Below are 21,597 nucleotides of genomic sequence, written 5' to 3' on the forward strand. Positions count from 1 at the left end.
ATGTGACACATTGAAAGGACTAAGTAGAATAATTTGAGTGGGCTATAAGAAGTCAAAATCCATTAAAAATAAAAGTGATGAAAAAAAAAACAAAAAAAAAAAATTCGAAGTGTAAAAAAAAATACAACAACATTAGATTAAAAGACAAGAAAAAACGAAGGGAAAAAAAACATAAAAGATTCAAAATGTTAGATAACTCTCTATTAATGGGATAACTGAATAGAGATTAAAATTAATCAAAATATTATTCAAAACACGAAGACTCAATTGTTAAAATATCAAGAAGAGTACCTTAATATGATAGCAGTTTTCACGTATATGTCAAAAAATTCATTCTTCTCCTAAAGCAACAGTCTTTCAGCCGCATATGCAGAGAACTTGAGAAACAGAGAATGGAGAAAAAAGTATACTTTTGATATGACTCATCAACTTCACCTTGTTTAGGTTTACTAAAATTTTCTAACCTTGTTTAGATGTGATTTTTTTTTCTTCTTCTAAGCCAACGTTAGCTCTTTACTTTTTTTGGTTTTTTATCTAATATGACGTTAGGTCTTTAGTTTTTAACATTAATTTTAACCTTGGTGAAAAAACAAAACGTTAGTCTCATGTTTAACCAAAAGAAAAAGAAAAAAAAAAAAAAAAAGTTAACCTTAATTAGTAAACTGCTATTAATGACATTTAATATTTAATATGCATATTAAATGCTTAGACACTTAACACCATTTTATGTGGGTCGAAGAATATTTCTTCCAAATCGGTTTGAAAGAAATTTTTATCCATATAGTAGAGACATTTGTCTTAATAATAATAATAATAATAATATTTAATATTAAAAAAAAAAAAAAATGGAGGATAGCAAATGCCTGCCTGCCGAGAGGCAAAGAAGCAGGCAAAGCAAATCGACGGCATCTACGTTTAGTGCCATGTGTCAACAGCCCAGATAACGTACAGTGTAAGCTGTGTGCGCAGAGAGTATACTAGGTAGGTGCCATCATCGTTTAAAAAAAAATGAAGGTTAAATGGGAAGGTAGACAGAGCGTTCCGTCAAAGTCGGCCAAAGTGCATACGACGTGGGAGAGAAGGTTGAAAACATCGACATACCAAAACCAAACCTTTTGTTTGCCATGTGGGCAAGTGACATGTGGTGGGTTCTACTTTATATTATGCTTACTTCTCTTAATATTGTTTTTTTAGATATTATTTAAATATATATGTTTAAAGATAGGAAAATGTTAAGGTCACAACATAAATTCAACTTATGGCCAACTTTTCTCCTACGTTTGATAGAGAGGATTTTGAGATTTTGAAAATTTGGGAAAAATGACAATTTGTTTGGTTTAAAATTCAAATTTTTTTTACACGTAGTAGAGAAGTTGGCCATAAGTAGGATAGATATATGTCAATATAATATAGTAGATTGCCGACATTAAAAAAAACTTTATAAAACCATTAATCAATGGAAAATGTTAGGCTTACAAAGTTTATAAAAAAAAAATTTACAAACTGATGTGGCACAGTATGATTGGGTTTCTCAAAATTTAAATTTATCTCATATCTAATCATGTTGTGCCACGTCATTTTATAAAAATTTATTTATAAGCCTAACATTCCTCTTAATCAAAATACGAAGGTCAATGAAATTTCAACTTTTTTATTTTTTTTAACCTTTGGGTCCATGAGTTGCGTGGACTCTGGGAAACAAATAGGCCTGCAATTAAGATGGGCTGGGCTACAGTAGGTCAACGCAAGGTACCATGAGAAAGCCCAAGTGCGATGTATCTCCATTTTAGCCCACGTACTGGATTGGCTTTTACAACTCTACCAGCCCATGGCTTTTTGCGAACTTTCGGCTGACTTGCATTGGAACAGATGTCAGAATGTAAATGGGCCGCTTTCCATTATTGTTAAAGAAGAATTTTTTTTATTAAAAAAAAAAAGGAATAAAGAGTGAGAAAGATCCTCTTCGATCTCCTTCCCTTTGTTTTCCGTTGTTTCTTAAAAATAAAAAAATAAAAATTCACTTTGAAATTTGACAAAGAAAAAAACTACTTAAAACATTTTCGGACAAATTTTTTTCTAAATCGAATAGGAGATAATTCATTAAACTCAGTCTATCAAATTAATATTTATTTTTAAAACACATAATTAAAAATACATATAAAAATTACATGTTATAAATACATATTTTAGTTTGAGAAATTAAATCAAAGAAATTTCCTCTAATTTCTAGAAATAATAGCTCCTTTTAGTGGGTTTACGGGAGGAGAATCAAAAGTTTTTTTATTTTTTATTATCTTTTTTGTCAGGGTTGTGGAAAAAAAAAAGAAAAAAAAAATCAATTGGCTTCCTAAATATCCTGTAGCCCTTACCTGTCAAGGAAGGAAGTGTTTGGGATTGGTTGAAAATAGCCGCACATAGCTGAAATCTTGGTTGAAAATTTATTGACCAATTGACAGGTTTTCATTACCAATATCTGATACCATTATACCAACCTCTCCCAACTGCATAACATTTACTCTCTGTTGAAGTAGATAGCAGTTAGGACAATTATAATTGGGTCCTCCAAACAGGGTAGCACAGGGCTCTTGTTTGGCCACGTAGCACAGAAGAAACGTGTGCATAAATTGGGGGTCAAAGGCTAAGATGCCTACGGTCTATGATTTGGGGGGGTGGTGGGGTTTTCCAGAAGGTTTATAAAGTGTGAAATTAATTAAGGGTAAACTTAATGGTACTTAAATGTGGGTTCTTCTACGGACCACATGCAAAAAGATTTGAGGTTTACTCCTTAAATTGCAAAAGAACCCAAATAATAAGGTTTTGAGTGTCCTCCACGCGAAGTAGGCTGCTATATTGGTTATTGAAAACGTCTGATATTTGAATAGAGATTTTCAGTAAATTTATTGTGAGATAACTTTTATGGGACTTATCTATTTTAATAGGTTTGAACAACCTGCCACATGTTTAGACAAGTGAGTTCAATAAAAACTCTCTTATATTTATTGTCTGAATTGCTGAAAATCTAAATCCGTGATACCTTTTACTTGTGTTTGGTATAAACTAACGTATAACACAAACCAAAGTCAAGAACAACAAAGAAAGACATTGAACAAAAGAGGGAATTGTGTAGAATTGTTTGCTTTCTTGCAACATAAGGATGTCTAACTCCATTATGCTGCTGACCTTGCACCATTTTCAGCTTCTATGTTTTTATTTCTTTTACTTCAAAAAGGCATCTATTTATTGTGACACGAGTATGAATGTTAAATCATTATTTATCTAAAAAAATTTAAACTAATAAGAAAAAGTTAATAAAACCATTTAATTAATACTATAACGCTTTTCCTCAATGAGCGAGGTTAATTGAAATGAAAGTAAACCATAAAGTCCATGTTCGAACTCAACTTTTTGTCTGATTATTATTTATCAGAAAGATTTATGTTAATAAAAAAAAGTAAGTAATTTAATCATATAATTAATATTCTAACGATGAGTACCAGTAGTAAGGTGCGGATTTCAGCATCTAGGTTAAATTAGAGAGAAAACAGAAAAGAAAGAGTTGGGTGTGGAATATGGTGCTTCTGACTTTTGTGCAACAATGCATCCTTGTCAGACTGGAAAGGGCAAAAGTAAGAACACAAATATAGAACCTAGTATTCTCATATGGCTAAATGTTGGGAAACAAGTAGTGAATTGTTTACAACTTATATGCAGAAAGGCTACAAAAAGATGCTGATGCTGAGATGACAAAGTGTTGGCAACCACATATGGTTGTGGTAGAAGAATTACAGAAAGTGATGGTCATGATGATTCCGAACAAAACCCTTTTCAAAAGGAATACCATTTATTAGAAAATTACAATTTTCTATGTCAGTTTTATAATCAACATGAACCAGCTTTTACACCTTTACACTCCTTGCCACCCAGTGTACATTCCCAACTAAGACCCTTAATTCCGGAGAGCTTAATTGCTTAATTTTACAGAGGTGACCAGGAAGAAAACAGAGCAAAAAAGGGGTAATGCTGAGTTTTTTTTTTTTTTTTTCTTAAGCAAATGTCTCTATATCTTCTCTGAGATTTTCTCTACTTTTATACACATGACCTCCATATCCTTCCCTCTAAAGAAATAACAATGATGGAAACATCGTCGTGGTATCGCCGCCGATCCCCTTGTGGTATTTCGAGTAATTCGTGGAAGTCCATACCTGCAATTCACCAAACCCGAATTCCCTTAAGTTTAGATTTCAAAAGTTAGTGGCAATGCTTTCTATTTCACAAACAATCTATTTCTAGTTGAAATTTGAGATATACCAGCTTTCTTGGCTGCTCGAAACAGCACTTCCTCAACCAGATGTTGAGCCGGGTCTCCTTCGGGTTGTAACATGATGAAAAGCTCAACTTCAGAAACAGCTTCTTCATTTGTGAAGTATTGATAGAGCCCATCAGAGGATAATATCAAAAACCTGTCTTTTGGGCCTAATCTATGGTGGTATAAAGATGGGAAACAGTTGATGTAAGGGGAAGTCCCTATGTAGTCTATTCTGAACATCTCCAAAAGTGCATTGTTCCATTTAGGCTGCAGACAGCCAAGAAAAACCAGGTGTAAAGAAATAGCAGAAACAATTTCTTAATAACACAAGAAATTTAGCCAGACAAATTTCTCCAGTTGCAAGGGCAAATAATAAAAACAGTATTTTAGCAAAAAGTTTCACTATCCATCTATCTAGACAGATTTCTGCTAAGAACAAACAATGCTTCCCATCAGAGACATGTTTATAAACCTGATCGGAGTAGTGAACAGAAAGAAATGCAAATTGTTTTAGGCAGAAACCAAGTGTTTCAGTAAACTAAGCATCTCAGAATCTGCCTCCATTGGATTGGCAGCTAACATATTACACTAAATATCAAATCTTCAATCTATCATTCAAACATTTGCTCATATTAGCAAACAGATGGATTTGTTTCCAGTGTTTCTGTCAAGTAACAAAGAGAAGCACTTGTGTAGCTGATACCACCAGCAGCACAACTCACAGCCTTTTTCCTCCTTACTTGAAAGAAATTCCAAGATATCATACTAATCCTTGGCTGAATTAGGTAATCTAATAAGCTAATGAAAATGAAATCTACGAGAAAGGAGAAGTTATCAATGATATTGGGAATGAACATCATTAGGATCATCATAACATTTTTGGAAGAACAAGATTTTAACAACCGGCCTATGTCTCAAAATTTCAATTGCAACCATCTCATCTATATTATGAAGTATGTTTCAACAAATTCTCAATTATCAACTAGCAATCATGACAAATAGCTGAAAGCTAGGAAGATAAGAATAGTAAGGTACCTGCTTGAGAAAACCAGCACCAAAAGCACGAGTGACCTTCAAGGAACCCTTCACACGATCATTGATCACAGCACAAGCATCATCTGGGTGTTCACTCTTTATTCTCTGAACCTCCTGTAATGCAAACCAACCTTGATCCATCAAACAAGAAGACATGGAAAAACCTATTCAAAACAGTAAATAAACAGCAAAAACAATCTCAATCTAAGAACAAAATCTGTACCTCTTCCACACTAGTGCTATGATCCACGCTAAGCTGACAAGCGGTCAGACTCGGACACGTGCTGGGCCTATCACCGTCCAACGCTTCCAGATCATGCATAGTTTCTTCATTGATTCTCTCCAAGTCCTGGCGAATCTTCCCCAACCAATAATCGGGCTCGGCCTTCTGAGCCAACACTGCTCGACTATCACCCACATTCATCACATACACATCCTCACCCTTCATTAGCATGACGAGCACACACGAACCCATCAACGCCAGCTCCGGATTCTCCACAACCATCCTGTCCGCAATATCCAAATATGACTCCTCTGTTTTCCGCAGAGCCTGCGAAAGCGCTTTCAACACGTCCGAGTGGTTGATCGCTCTCGCCCCATCCGACCCAGATTTATTGCTACTATTCAGTAACTGTTCCTTTAACCTCCTGTCGAGCTCCACTCGCTCACGGTCCCATTCACACTTCCACCTCCACCTCCTCTGGCTCTCCGATCCTCTGTTCTTGTATCTGCTCTTCGAGGAAACCTTACCCCTAGTTCGCTTCGCATCATCGTCCCCACTTGCACAAGGAAAATTCTCATGCACCTCAACTGCGCACCGAGTACAAGCATCTCCGGCCGACCGATTCCTTGCCGAATTTCCATCGGAATCTTCCATTGCCGAATTGGAATTGACATCGGAATCGGAAGCAGGGGAAGAATAGGCAGGTTGGGCAGTGATTGTGTTCGTAGGGGATTCAAACCCGTCGTCCCACAACAGACCCTTAAGCTCCTTGTGCACGAATGAGTACAAATTGGAGAGTAAGAAATCAGGAGCATCGGGGCCGTTGAACCCATCGTAAATCCCGACGAATACCCAGCCGTGCTCCTCCGAAACGACGACGTGCACTCGGTCCTCCCCTGCTTTTCCCTGAGCCCACTGAAGGTTCTGGCTTTCCAAGGAGTCCTCGTCGTCTTCCAAGCTACCGTCGCTGCTAAAATTCACGCTGCTCACCGTCAAGTTCTCGTTGTGGTGCCTCTCAGTCCCAACAATCCAATCGGGTTCTTTCACCACGCCGGATTTAATCGGAGCCACGATCGAGTTTTGCTGCCCCCGAGACATAGCTTTCGATATCGCTCTCTGGAGGACCCGAATCAGCTTCCCTTTTCTCGATCTGGGCCTGAATGCAAAAGCCCCATGAGAGAAGCTCCTCTGGAACTGGCCAGAGAAACCCTTCTCCATCTGATCCGAGTACAGCCCGCGATCCAACGGGCCGGACATGAAGCCCCGCTCAATCGGGCCCGATAGAAATCCTCTCTCCAACGGACCCGAGCTCGGAATTCCGTACATGCTACCGGAAATCGGACCCGAATTCATCAAATTCTTCGGAATCGGTTGCAGAGGAATCGAAGCGAAGGAGGTTGAGCTCTCGAACGCCGCAGCTCGGTCGATACTGTTGTAGGAGTAAACGTCCACGATCGACGTGGAGAGAGGTGTCCAAGTGTTGGCGCTCACCGAAGCGCCGGAGATAGTTTTGAAGGTGGTGGCCTCTTCGGAGTGGACCTTGGAGGACGAGAGGCGACTCTGGTCGGGTCTCACGTAGCAGAAGGAGTGTCCTAGGTCCAAAGGGTCCGATAATAAAACGGGCAAGTCCTGCCTCCGGCGACCCTCTCCGCCGCCGGTGAAACACACTGTCAGCTTTCCGAAACCGTTACCCATCGCCCCGAAAAGAAATGAAAAAATCTGAGGCCTTTTGGTTGTTTGAGGAACAAATCGCTATGGCTGGTATTTCATGGCCAATTGGTAATCAGAGAGAGAGCCAAAGCGAGTAAAGGATGCTCAGAAGAAGTAGAAGAGGTTGGACACGGAGAGAGAGAGAGAGAGAGAGAGAGAGAGAGGCGTTGACTTTGTGTACTAGTTTTGAAATGAGATATGAGGAAGAAAAATCCACTTTTTCTTTTCTTTTTTTTGTTTGTTTTATTTGTATTTTAAATGTTTGTGCTTTTTTGGGTGGGGCGTTGACTATGGGGTAGGGTTTAAGTAAACTCATGGGTTTAGGTTAGATCATTTATCCAAATTACGCTCGCGGATGGGCGTGGAAACCACGCTCCTTTGAATGTGAACAAGATTTGCAGGACACGAGATGGGCCGACAGGGAGAACGATAGATATGAATCATTTTTGTTTCGCGCGCTTGAATGGCGCGTGGGGATGGGGTTCTCGCTGGGGTATGAAAATTGAAGGGGGGTCATAAATTCTGGTAGAGATCAAAAAAGTCAAAGAGCAAAGCCTAATAAATATGACCTGGAAACGCGTGCCACAATCGCCGTTGGATCGGGAGAAGGGATTGATGGAAGCAAGGGTTGACTGACACGTGTTCCATCATTATTTCCAGCTATCGTCGATTGTCAACTCGAGGTTTCCCGACTACTCTTCTCTCTCTCTCTCTCTCTCTCTCTCTCTCTCCTTGCAGCTGAGCTTGACTTTCATTTTCTTCTTCTACTTTTCTTTTTTTTGTTGGGAACTTTAATTATTTAATAAATTTGGTAAGGTGGGGTGGTTGCAAATTACTAATAAGTATAATTATGCTGCATTTACTCCAGTGTGAGAGTTTTAGGTAAACTTGTCCAAAACTGGCCCTCCTCTACCCTCTCTTAGATTATATTCAAGTTTGCTAGATACTTGCAGGCTATTTATATCGAATTCGGATCTTCTATATGGTTTATTTGTTTGAATAAATAGGTAAATTTTGTAATTTTTTTTTTTTATATATTTACTGTTTGAATTACAAACAATCTAAACAGTAAAATTGGTAAGAAAGACGAGAATCTTTTATCCATCTAAAATTAGCTATTGTGGGAACCTTGTTACTTTTTCAAAAGTCAGCTATAATAAGTCTTCAAGGCCAAAATTCCATTGTAGGCTAATCCAGAAGAAATTCTCGCGTGTAGATTTCATAGCTAGACTGATAATCCAGTTTGAATGGACAGGCCTCCTTTTTGTTTATCTCTCTTCCAATGTCCCAATTTAGGTAAAATGTTGTGAGGTGTCAACGTATCAAGCGTTGAAATGTATTTTTCTTTCTTTTCTTTTTTCTTTGTAGAATTCGAATCTATATTTATCTCAACCCTATCTAATATGTTTATAGCATATGTAAAAAAAAGGTAATGCTAAAAAGAATATTCATGTTTTTTTTTTTTTTTTTTGTCATTTTGATGAGGCTCGTAAAGTTATTATTGAATTTGTGATATATTATTATTTGATTTTGATCTAATGGTAATTTAAAATGTTACATCAATTTTGAAATGAAACAATAAAGACGTGAAGGTGGCATTTGGCATTATTTCGTAAAAAGATAAAAGGGTATGTTTGTTAACGTGCTTTAGTAATATTTTTTATTTTTAGTTTAAAAAAATTATTTATGTTTTTGATAATAGAAAACAAAAAGAGAGAAGACTAAAAAAAAAAAAAAAAATGAAGTTTTTCTCTAAATTAGATTAAAGAAAATTTTTTCAACGCATTCTATTAAATTATTAGGTGCATTTTTTAATAGATACAAGTAAGAATCACGTGATTTAAATACAAATATTGTCAATTTAATAAATTTGATTGAAAGAATTTTATTTCATTGGAATGGACACTTCCATGGTGAATGGAGAGCACCCTTTATCTCGTAGGAATATAAATGTCAAAATAAACCAATGAATTTTGTTATGCATGGATACACCAGAGTTTATTCTCCCAAGTATATGCTCCAATTGCCCTGAAATGGGATGTTGCCACGTGGAAATTAAGCTACTGTGGCATATGATGAGACAAAGGTAAATGGTTTTTGGGTACATAATTGCCTCCAACACTAGCAAAAGAAGGGGGGCGTGAATGGGAACTATGATCCCACATCGTGTATAAATATATTAATATTATCTTATGAGATTTAAAGAACCTCGGTTGCAATTAATTAAGCCATAGAAAAGCTCAAATTTCCACTCTCATAATAATAATCCCATTTGAGAATTCAAACCCATCATCATTCAATCTCGTAAGTGGACAAACCTTCCCAAGCCACCATCCCCACAACATCCCTTTTGCTTGACCCACCCACTCTTCCTCTCCTTTGTCTTCTTTACCACCTCCTCAACCTAAATCATGTAAATATAATATCACTTGCACACTTATTGACCTAACTTTGTGCTTGCTTGTAAATTTTTTTAAGTTGATTTCAAGGTTTTAACCACAAAACACAGTTTTTATAACTATAAACTGATACGACAATTCATAATCGGTGTATGGTTGATGAATCAGATTTCACTATTTACGAACTGTAATGTCAATAGTAAGTGCAACTTGACAATCCTGGTCCAATTATGCAAGTTTGTAATGTGAATCCACGTTTAAAGTACTATTTGAAAACAGTATTGTTTAACATTTTTGGTATTAAACATTGAATTACATATAAGGGGACAGATTGCAAAATCTTGGACTAAATCTTTAATGACTCATTAGATAGATAAAATATAGCATAGTATAATCAAGCCAAGAGACTTCCATAAACTAGTATTTTGAATAATGCCCAACACACCCATTAATTTATGTTTAGAAATGCAATTGCCATGGTTGGATGCATTGACTCCATCAATTTGAACCAAAAAAATATTAGTGTTTGTCTTCTTTAACAGATGCTCAACATTACATAGGAAAGTAGCTTAGAAAGAAAACTTTACCCATTAAAGTAATGGAGGCTATTATTAGTTGGATACTTTAAAAATAAAAAAAAATTTAAAAATTTTATAAAAAAAAAAAAAACTCTTTTTTTTTTCTTAATATATATATATTTCACTTTCCAGACGTGTTGAAATTGAAAGGAGTGTTTGGTCTGAAAATTCTATTACACTTGAGTACGGATTGTAAGTTTGAAGCTTCTTGGAAGGATCCTGGCATTGTAACCTAGTGCTTCAAGACTATTTGTAGTTGTTATAGGTGTTGGCCTCTTTCTTCACTAATGAACAAAAAATTCATTAGGCTGAGCCATTCTTATGACTCATTCTCATTAGTATTTAGGTCTTTTATGCACGTTATTGATTGTATTGGAGATGTTGTAACTTGTTGGGTTGCTGATGCAGGAGAAAACCGACATTAGTGTTATTTTAATTATACATGTGTGTTGTAGTTTTCCTTTTTAACAAGGATTGAGTTTTCCATTTTCCATTAAGATTAGGTTTTCATTTTCCTTGTTAAATTATGAGGTACCTAGCCTATATACAGGCATCTAGGGGCCTCTTTCTTCACTAATGAACAAAAAATTCATTAGCCTGAGCCATTCTTATGACTCATTCTCATTAGTATTTAGGTCTTTTGTGCACGTTATTGATTGTTTTGGAGATGTTGTAACTTGTTGGGTTGCTGATGCAGGAGAAAAACGACATTAGTGTTATTTTAATTATACATGTGTGTTGTAGTTTTCTTTTTTAATAAGGATTGAGTTTTCCATTTTCCATTAGGATTAGGTTTTCATTTTCCTTGTTAAATTACAAGGTACCTAACCTATATAAAGGCATATAGTCTTTGTTATTTTTCAATTCAGTTTTAAAGTATTAATTAAATTTAAGTCTTTTAGAATTATTTATTTATTTGCTTATTTGGAATAATTAAAGTCTTTCTCTTCCCTATTTTCTCCCTTACTAAATTCTTTTTTCAATCTTCAATTTTTAATTTCTGTTGTTATCATACACTGTCGAAATAATTTTAATTCTGTCTGGCACCAATTGCATCTTGTGTTTTTGATTTGATGTACTCATCTCTCTTTTTTCCTTTCTACTTGTTATATATATATATATATGCGACTTTCACACTCATTTATTATGTTAATGTCATACCAGCATACATAACGTGCTTTAAGTGATTTTTTTTTTCCTTTGAAGTAATTGATATTAGAAAAACATGTCATGTCAATCAATGTGATTAGTAACCCACTTGAGAGGGCCGGTGCTCAACCCTACATGTAATCATGTAGAAATAAAATAAAATAAAGATATCACTAAATTAATTTTTATTGATTTTGGCCACAACAAGAAGAAGATGTCAAGTAATGAAAACCCAAGAAAGTTGAGGTCCCTATCTTGAACAACGACTTGCACATCAAACTTGATGTTTTTTAAAGCCCTCTAGAAGAAGGATCGTGGCCTTGTGCATTGACTCATCAACTTGAAGAAAAAAAAATAAAGATTGCTTTGGATCCTTAAAGATTGACTTTTATTTAATTTCATTATAACTCTAAGACGCGGTACGGTTCATACTTTTCACCTTTACCTCCATCCAAGGTCATGGTGGGTGTTCATCTTCTCATTTTCCTTTTTGAAACCCGATTTTTAATGATTTGTTATCAGAATTGTTAGATATTCAACCAATAAATGTGAGAAAATCTTTATGAAGGAACATGTATTAAATTTGGTGGATTTTGGTTGTTTGTTCGAAAAGGTTGCTATAGACTATAGTGTCCGAACGGGCGGGGACCAGGAGAGGTGTTTGGACGGGAGCCACTGAGAGCGTCAATATTGAGCCATGTCCGAACATTGCGTTTGTCTATCTGGACACTACCACATTAAAATATACAATTTTTGCTGCTATCTATTTAAATTCTCTCTTTGGGACATTGAAATTATGTTTTTCTAAAAACCAAATATTAAGAAAAAGCATAAAGAGAATTGTAAGGTTTTCTATAAAGGTTTTAGAGGTTAAACAGTTTATTTAACACTTTTTTTGTAATCCTCTTGTAATGTTCTTTACATAACGAAATATGTTGCAACTCTGTTGACGTAATCTTAGCGGTGAACCACGTTAAAATCTTGTTATTCTTGTGCAATTGCTTATCTTATTTTTCCATGATCCTTCATTCTTTTCACGTCTCACGGGTCTTTGGACGGGATAAAGGTGTTTTTAATCCCTAACAACGTGTCCAAGCATATAAGCAAGCAACTCAAAATTTGTTTAGGTAAATGGGTCTTATATGAACTCTCTCATATTTGCTACTTAAATTATTATTAACTCTATCTAGGGACAAATCACAAAAGTGTTGCGAATGTCTACCAGTTCTAAAGTCAAAGACATTAACAAACAAGTCAAAACACAAAATAATCCTCATAAACGCGAAAGTAAGTTTCACATTTATATCACATTACAACACTTTTTTAAACTTGAAAATAATAAATAAATAAATTTAAAAAAAATAAAAAAAAATAAAAAGAAAAATCCCCCCTTCCCCCCAATAATAAAGAAGAATGAAGATGCCCAAAACTAGACTCCCCATCAAGCATCAAGCTGAACTTGAAGGCCCCATCTTGTAGACCAAAAAGAGTCCCCCATCCATCTTTATAAAGATAGTGGATAAATATCAGTTAAGTACATGAGTTGATGAGTACGGAGCTGTTATAATCAAAGAGAGAGAGAGGCCATTAATGTATCACATGAACTTTGTCGTCAATTTTTACTCTTTGGTTTAATTTAAATTTTAAAATTTGAGATAATTTTATTATATGTTCTTATTTCACCTTATCTTACGATATATTTCATAATAAAAGTGCAGAGAGAAAGGTGAAAAGTGTTTTTCTGAAAAACAATTTATGATGTCACGTAACCATAATACTAATTTTATAAATAGATTACAAATTCCTTTATATTAATAGATTACTAATTTTATTTTAACGGGGATTGATAAGCACTGTCACATCAGCTTTATAAGATAAAGGTGTAGTATTTAACATTACTTTCTTTTTATTGCAGTTCCATATTTGTTTTTTTGTTGGATGATTTGTTCTCATTAAACAAAATCTAAATATGCACAAAACAATGATAATGTTAATATGATATATTGAGAAAATTATGGAAAAGAGAAAGTTTGAACTAATCTGACAATGTATATTTCTTGACTAGGATCTTTCACATTTATTGTTTAGATTAGATTTTATAAATTAGTGATGTATATGTTGTCAAGTGGGACCATGCACATTGTTAAGTCAATTCATTTAAAATTTTAAATGGCGTGGTATCATTGTCACAAAAATCTTGACTTTAAAATGGATGTCTAAGGGTCTAGGGGTGTTCAAGTGTGCGGTTTTCAATCATCTCGCATATGTTATTAGCTTGTTTGCGTGAGTTATGAACATATTTTCAACCCCTTATCTAGGACGGACGGATACCATATTTGCTATCCCCACATATGTGGGTAGATAGTGAAATATGAGTAGGCGGAGACAAATATTATAAAACAATGTCATGTATTTTCAATTTATAATTAAATAGTTTGTCTTATAAAGCAATGACATATATTTTCAGTTTGTAAATAATTGTATTGCCAAATATTAATAATTCAAGCTGTATTTACAATTTTTAATTTATAAGTGTATTTAGTCTAAAAATTGGATTAAGCTCGTCTTAAAAAGCTCATAAAAAGCTTTAAAAATACAGTAGACCCATATAAATTAAGTTCATAGTTTAAATAAATTATATATAAAAATAAAAATAAAAACCCTCAAAATGCAAAATAGATGTCACAAGCGGCTACTTAAAAAATATATATATATAGTAAACCACTCACTTGTATGCATGCATTTATAGATATTAGATGGATCCCCCCGGGGTGCGTGATTACTAATATTAAAGTAATGAGTAAGTGATTAAATTTACAAATTCTTATCAGCTTAAGCTTTTGGGACAAGTGATGATTTAACATGGTATCAGAACCAAAGATCCTCGGATCAAACCTTAACTCCTGTCAATTCACTCATCATTTAAATTAAATGTTCTATGTGTTGAGCATCACTTATTAAAAAGCAGTTGAACCCACACGTGAAGGGGAGTGTTAAAGTAATGGTTAAGTGATTAAATTTACAAATTCTTATCAGTTTAAACTTTTGGAACAAGTGGTGATTTAACAACTAAAATTTGTCATCTCTAAAGTGCATATACACGTGAAATAAATGTATTATCTGTCCATATAATGCAGTTTACACCCTCTATCCAACACTAATCATAAAATGGAATTGAAAAATTATTTGTTTACACACACACATGTATATATATATTAGTTCTTTAGACAGAAATGGTTAAACAACTTTCCTTTCTTACATCAATTACAATTTTTATGTTCAAATTTGTAGAGAGAAAAAAAAAAAAAAAAAACAAATTCTAAGCCTCGTGTTTTGGGGGGTAGGGGTTGAGTTTTGAAGCTGCAAAAAGAATGTCAAACTTCTAGAGGTGAAGAAAACTTAATTTACAAGTAGAGATAAATAATAAAAAAATAATATAATAGTAAGTGTTGGAGAAAATAAACCTAACAAAAGATAATTTAATGAGAATGCCAGCCATTGAGCAAACACAATCCAATTAGTTTGACTCAAAAGGAATTTACAGGCACCATGGTCACTGTCATAAGCCGTCAGCAAATGCCACCACCACTTTCAATTCCCACTAGCAAATACAAACCACTATAGCCCTATAGCCTTGTCTTGCCTCTATTCCATCCACATCTTTCCCCCTCCTTATATTTTCAAAGGGTTTGTTTGTGAATTCAGAAACATTTCAATGATCATCCCCTTCTCCCTCTCCATCTCTCTCTCTCTCAACAATTTTGCTGAAACTCCATTGTTGTGTTTGGAGAATATGGTAAGAATTACAGTCTGGCTCTATTCGTTAACGTGTTTTAGTTGATATTTTGATGTGACATAAATATGAAATTTGTTTTGTGTTTTTTAGGGTTTTTTTATGTTTATGTTGTTTATTAATGTGTTTGTAAAAGTTATCAAAGGGAGCCTACATCATTCCTGACTAAGTCTCCCTTTTATAGGCAATGCTTTCATCATTGTGCTGAAAAATGGGTTTCTTATAACCTTTTTTCTTTTTTTCTGCTGAATTTGAACTTGTCTGGTTTGTCAAATGTGAATACCAACATGTACATAGTCAATATGTTTTAATTCTTTGTTACTTGGTTTGAATTATGTGATAGTCAACATTTACATAGTCAAATATGTGATAAATTACCAACATTTACATGGTGATCAATATGTTTTAATTCTTTGCTATTTGGATTGAATTATGTGATAGTCAACATTTACAAAGTCAATATGTGATAAATTTCATTTTTTTTCAACCACACAAACAAACAAAAAATGATTTCACTTTTGAACATTATAAGTATATCAACTGATGAAGTTTTTTTTACCTCAAATTATACATCACAATGTTGTCATTGTCATATGTTAGAGGTTTAAGGAAGTAAAGCATTATCTATTTAATTTGGTATAATATAAAGGTTGAGTAAGCCTCTAATGAATCCAAAAATGTTTTGTTTCTTTCTTTCTCTAGACAGCCCTTTTTTTTTTTTTTTTTTAAATTGCCAATTATTTATTTATTTTTTAAATATTTCTACCATGATTTGATTACAGAAGATTGCCTAATTTCAATTATTTATTTATTTTTCTATTCTCCTAATTTCAAATTCAATTGAAGTTATTGACTACTGATCAAAATTCAAACTAAGACTTTTGATTTAAAAACTGAAATATCAAATGGGTGCTATTATCATAAATAGTAACTTCCACTTGAACACGTAGCCAAAATTTGTTGACAAAAATTTCCTATTTAAACGGCACCATGATCTGGTCATCGTTTCATATGTTTAATCAATTAATATCTTTTCTTTTTTTCTTTCTTCAATCGCTTTTTGCGTTCAAATTGATGGCAAGGTCCTTCGGACCCATCCATACAGATAGCGATGGATTCAGAAATTTATCTTAATAGGAGTAGAAATAAAATAATAAAATATAATGAAGCTGCGACCTACGAAAGATAACTCACCGCTCAGACAAGAGAACTTTCATTACAGGCTTTACAGAATAGAATCTCGGCGTAGTAGCAGCCAACAGCAATGAACAAGAACCAAAAAAAAAAAAAATGTGGTAACCTGGTAGGTAAAAGGTAGTGTAAAACACCATCTCCTTCAGTTTACTCTGATTTTTGAGCTGAAATTTGGGCTGGGCTGAGTTTTATAGGGGCTAAAAATGTCAAAGATATGAAATTTAAGTTTATTTTATAGGAGCTAGTAGAAAAGTAGGCATACATTTTTTTTTTTTAGAAAAATTTACTAGGCACGAGCGCCCCTGCCCGCCTCCATGTGCAGCCACCCCTACCTGCTGAGTAAACCTCAAACTTGTGCACCGCACTATCGAAAGTTTTCCTACATGCAGTGACGGAAGAATGGGGGGCCGGTAGGAATAGAATTTTCAAGGCTAAAATTTTTTTTGTAAGGATTGGCCCCTACCCACAAATTTTTTGGCCCTTGGCCTCTATCTATAGTAATCTCTGACTCCGTCCCTACTTACATGGATCAAGGTAAATCACTAACTATTTACACCAAGAAGTGGCCCTAAGGAGGAGTTTGCACCTATCAAGTCCCAAACTTGAGATTAAAATGGTGATACTTCTAAATACTACAAGCCTCAACCACTAGGCCAAACCCCTTGAGGTTATTATATTATATTATATGTTTTATTCTCCTGTAAATAGGCATTTTTATGGAAATATATGGAGTTCACTTTTATATAGTTTTCTTTAGTGGTAGTTTCTACGTACTGAGAGAAAGCAGATTTGTTACATTGAACCTTAGAGGATAGAGGTTAAGAAGGACAGTCTGGACAGATTCACGTGAATCTAAGCTTTTTTTTTTTTTTTTTATCTTCTTGTCTCTTGCAGAGTCAAGAAAAGTTAGGCAAAGTCAAATGGGCATAATAGATGAAAGTAATTATGAAAAGAAAAAGATTAAAGTGCCACAACTAACAAGAACAAGATCATGAGAATGAGAAGAAGAAGTCCCATTTGTAATAATAATATTGAAAACAATTTTGAGTCATCAGTCATGCCATGCAAGGAGGGGCTAGCCCAGCATAGGGATAAATGACTGTTAAGGTTGCCTATGTCTGCCGGCCCATGTTTGGTTGTTTAAATGGGCCAGAACAGTAATACTAATAACCCCACTCCTCACATTCTTGTGGATTGCATCATCTCTCTTATAACCATCCTCAAACCAACTGTTAAAGCCACATTATCTCAAGCTTGTAAATTTATCTCTTTTCTAACCATCTAGGATATAGACATGTAGGCCACTTACAGTCAGACTTGGTCGGGCTGTGCTAGTGACAGATTGTATGCAACAATATTTGTGGCATTAGTGTTGTGCTACAAGTCCTTTATGACAACTCCAAACCTATCGAAAACGGACTAATATCACGGGTAGGCGATATGAATCTTTAATATATTACATGCTTACTTAATATATCATGTACTATATTTATTATGTATCACCATGGCATTTTCGACCCAGAGAAAAACGCTAACCACGTCTGCGCTATTACTTCAAAATGACTAGTCAATTTTAAGCTTTTTTATAATTCATTATAAAGCTCAATTTTACCTAGTAACTAGGCAATGTGAAACTTAGCACTTATGATTATCTTTATAAACTACCCACTCTATGTGAGCTTCTTCTCTTATTTCCAAAATGGGACCAGAGTGTTACAGTTATAGACTTAGTATTTGTCTATTTGAGATATATTTGTGTGTTAAGGTTTAGTTTAGATATTTTGTAACATTGATATGTATAATATAATTTAAGTTAATGTGATGATTCTTATCAGATGTTATGGTTGTAATTATTAATGTTGATAAATATATCATTTGTTTCCGCTACCTAGTATTCCTGAGTAGAGATCTCTTGGTCTTATTTTTTTGGGAATTAGACGGAGAGGCTTACTAAAGAGTTATTTAATTTATCGGGTATTGAGGGAAAATTACTCATTCGGGCCCCTTTCCTATATGAATGCATGTAGCACTCACAGAGAAAAAAATGACTCCATCAAACCACCCTTTCGCCTAAATGGCCACAAGTGTTCCCTCGAACCCTCTTCTACCTAAGTCTAGTGTTATACCCAACTTAGTTAAAGCGGTCACGAATAGGAATGAGGGATAATTGATTTGGATATACATAAACCTAAGGCCCAGAGCCTAGGGGGCCCTATTAACATAGGGCTCACTCAATAGAAAGGTGAAAAAAAAGCCTAAGTGTCTCATGCCTACATATAGTTATTGCATAGCTACAAGCCCACCATACATTCCATCAATGATCACCTTTAGGGAGCCTTCAATTTAAAGGCATTACGATCCTCAAAAGGCAAGTACGCCATTCATAGCCGAAAACGTCTTTACTAAGAGTATTTTCAGCAGCTATTCGTTTATTTTTTCTAAATTTAAATATTCAAACTACTTTTTGTTTTATTATTCAAATACACTCCATAATAAAATATAAACAAAACATTTTTTTTTTTTTTTTTTACAAATAAAAACCAAAAAAATATATATGTTTTTAAAAAACAGAAACAAAGTTACAAAAAAGCCATATATACTTTGCTTGGACAGGAAGAGGAGACAATAGAAACTTGATTGGTACAAGAATTGGAGTATTTGCATTTTAACCCTAGTAGTATACATGAGTGTACAGACTAAACTATATAAGTATTGCCCCCACAGCCAGCGGTGTTCCTATCCCTTCCTAGTTCCTGCCTTGGGCGCGAGTGGACCAAGAATGTCCATTACACAAAATGAAAAAAATAATAAATAGAAAATAGAAAATAGAAAATAGAAAAAAACCTCATGTACCAAACATCACCATCACAATGAATCATCATCATGCATCAAACAACATCATCCTCCACTCCCTCACTCGCTCACACTCGCTCACCATCACTCTCTAACACTCACACACACAGCGAGAGTGAGAGATAGAAGGGATTAGAGAGAGAGAAAGAGCCAGAGTATAGTAATGGCCATTCTCTTCCACATTCCCCATATTGCCCCTACTACTGTCCTCTATTTCCTCCTCCTCCTCCTCCTATCCCCAGCCCCACCGCCTGTCCTGGCCGTTAACATCACCGCCCTCCTTTCCTCCTTCCCAGAGCTCTCCTCCTTCGCCTCCCTCATCTCCTCCACCATCTCCTCCGATCTCGACGACCGCACCTCCATCACGCTACTTGCCGTCCCCAACCCCTACCTCTCCAACTCCGACCTCCTCACGCGCCGCCTACCCTCCAGCTCCCTGGCCGACGTCTTCCGCTACCACGTCCTCCTGCGCTACCTCTCCTGGTCCGAGCTCCACCAGATCCCCCCTTCCGGCCTCCTCGTCACCACGCTCTTCCAAACCACCGGACGGGCCACCAGCAACTACGGCTCCGTCAACATCACCTTCAACCCTTCCAACGGCGTCGTCTCGATCCGCTCGCCCGCCCCTTACTCCCCCTCAAACGCCACCGTTTTGTCCCTCCTCAAAACCCTTCCCTACAATGTCACCATCTTCACCGTCAATTCCCTCCTCGTCCCTTACAACTTCGATCTCATGGCCTCCGAGACTCGCCCCCCTCTGGGCCTCAACATCACCAAGGCCCTCATCGACGGCCACAATTTCAACGTCGCCGCCTCCATGTTGGCGGCCTCCGGCGTCGTCGAAGAGTTCGAGGCCGACGAGCGCGGCGCCGGGATCACACTCTTCGTCCCGACCGACGCCGCCTTCGCCGATCTTCCCGCGACCGTCAGGCTCCAGTCTCTGCCGGCTGACAAGAAGGCGGTGGTCTTGAGGTTCCACGTGCTCCACTCGTACTATCCGTTGGGTTCTCTGGAGTCGATCGTGAACCCGGTCCAGCCCACATTGGCCACCGAGGACATGGGCGCCGGTAGGTTCACGCTCAACATCTCCAGGGTGAACGGGTCGGTGTCGATCAACACTGGGATCGTTCAGGCGTCGGTGACTCAGACCGTGTTCGATCAGAACCCGGTGGCGATCTTCGGGGTCTCCCAAGTGCTGTTGCCGAGGGAGATTTTCGGGAAAGACCCAACGGTGAATTCCAAGCCCGGAACCCCCGTGATGCCCGGCGCTACACCGCCGGATATCCCTCTTTCGCCGGAGAATTCTCCGGGACTGGACGGCTCGCCCTCGCACCTCTCGTCTCCCCCGGGTTTCCGCCAAGAGATCACATCGGGAGCGGCCAGTGATGGTTGTCTACGGAGCTTGGTACTCGCATTGTGTTGTATAGAATTGTATTTAGTTTTATGAGATTAATTTATTTTCCCTCATAATTATTGATTTTTTTTTTCTTACACGGTGAATTAGAATGGCAATTGGGATGCGTAGGCAGCCTTCTTGGCAATTTTTCTTCGTTATTGAATGTCAATTGTGTTCATGTCTGAATAATTTATATCAAATAGCACCATTTTTGTTTCCATCTTCTGAATTCTTGATAAATTTCCTTCAAAATTTGGACTGCATTTTGCTAATTTGCATATCTGGACTCCTTTCTGTGTTCTAGTTTCATGCATGCAGTAACCGAAGAGAAATTTGGAAGCTTTTTTTCAACAGAAATGGGGTTTCAATTTGTTTGACCCCAAATGCAGGAAAATCTGCAGATTTCTGGGAAATGGGAAGTGAAAAATCACGGATTTGGTGGGTGTGAATGAAACGATCAGATTCCAGAGCCTTCGCCTTTTTCCTGTCGTTATAAAGTTAGAAAAGTTTCATTCTTTTCCCGCAGTATCTTCCTTCCTCTGGAGCCTTTCAGAACCATAGATCACAAATTTAAGGTTTGTTCGCCAGGAATGTGTTCTTACACGTGGAATTTTATGCTAATTAATGGGATTTATTAGATTAGGGCTCTTTTGTTTGTTAATAGTTTGTTTCCTAGGAAAGAAAATGAAACAAACATTTTAAGGGTCGGATTACTTAGATTAAGATAGGATAGAGAGGACAAAGTTATTTATTACACTCACATATATTTAAATTGCATTTGAGAATTAAAAATATATGTAAAAGGAGGAAAAAGGTTATAAGGGGATCTTTTCTACTCTTGATTCGGATGGACGAGAGAATGGATGATCTTATGGGAATGCTTCTGAATACTAGGTGGGAAGCGGCCCATTAAGTCAAACAATGTACTCTAAATAAATAATGCAAATACATGGAAATATCA

At 36.1% G+C, this 21,597-nt stretch overlaps 2 protein-coding genes across 2 annotated transcripts; one reads left to right on the forward strand and one right to left on the reverse strand.

The window, feature by feature from the left end:
• Positions 1-3,822: 3,822 nt before the first annotated feature.
• On the reverse strand, positions 3,823-7,450 carry LOC132163856 (probable protein phosphatase 2C 4). The gene is made up of 4 exons (XM_059574234.1): positions 5,565-7,450; positions 5,342-5,455; positions 4,309-4,573; positions 3,823-4,202 (listed from the first exon to the last, which is right to left on the reverse strand). Exons 1-4 carry the CDS (start codon positions 7,257-7,259, stop codon positions 4,087-4,089), a joined length of 2,190 nt encoding a protein of 729 aa, XP_059430217.1. The 5' UTR covers positions 7,260-7,450; the 3' UTR covers positions 3,823-4,086.
• An 11,833-nt stretch (positions 7,451-19,283) lies between these two features.
• Positions 19,284-20,870, forward strand: LOC132163917 (fasciclin-like arabinogalactan protein 4). Its single transcript, XM_059574293.1, has one exon. It carries the CDS (start codon positions 19,404-19,406, stop codon positions 20,685-20,687), a length of 1,284 nt encoding a protein of 427 aa, XP_059430276.1. The 5' UTR covers positions 19,284-19,403; the 3' UTR covers positions 20,688-20,870.
• Positions 20,871-21,597: the final 727 nt, after the last annotated feature.

Source organism: Corylus avellana, chromosome ca10, assembly GCF_901000735.1.
Source record: "Corylus avellana chromosome ca10, CavTom2PMs-1.0".
Lineage (NCBI taxonomy): Eukaryota > Viridiplantae > Streptophyta > Magnoliopsida > Fagales > Betulaceae > Corylus > Corylus avellana.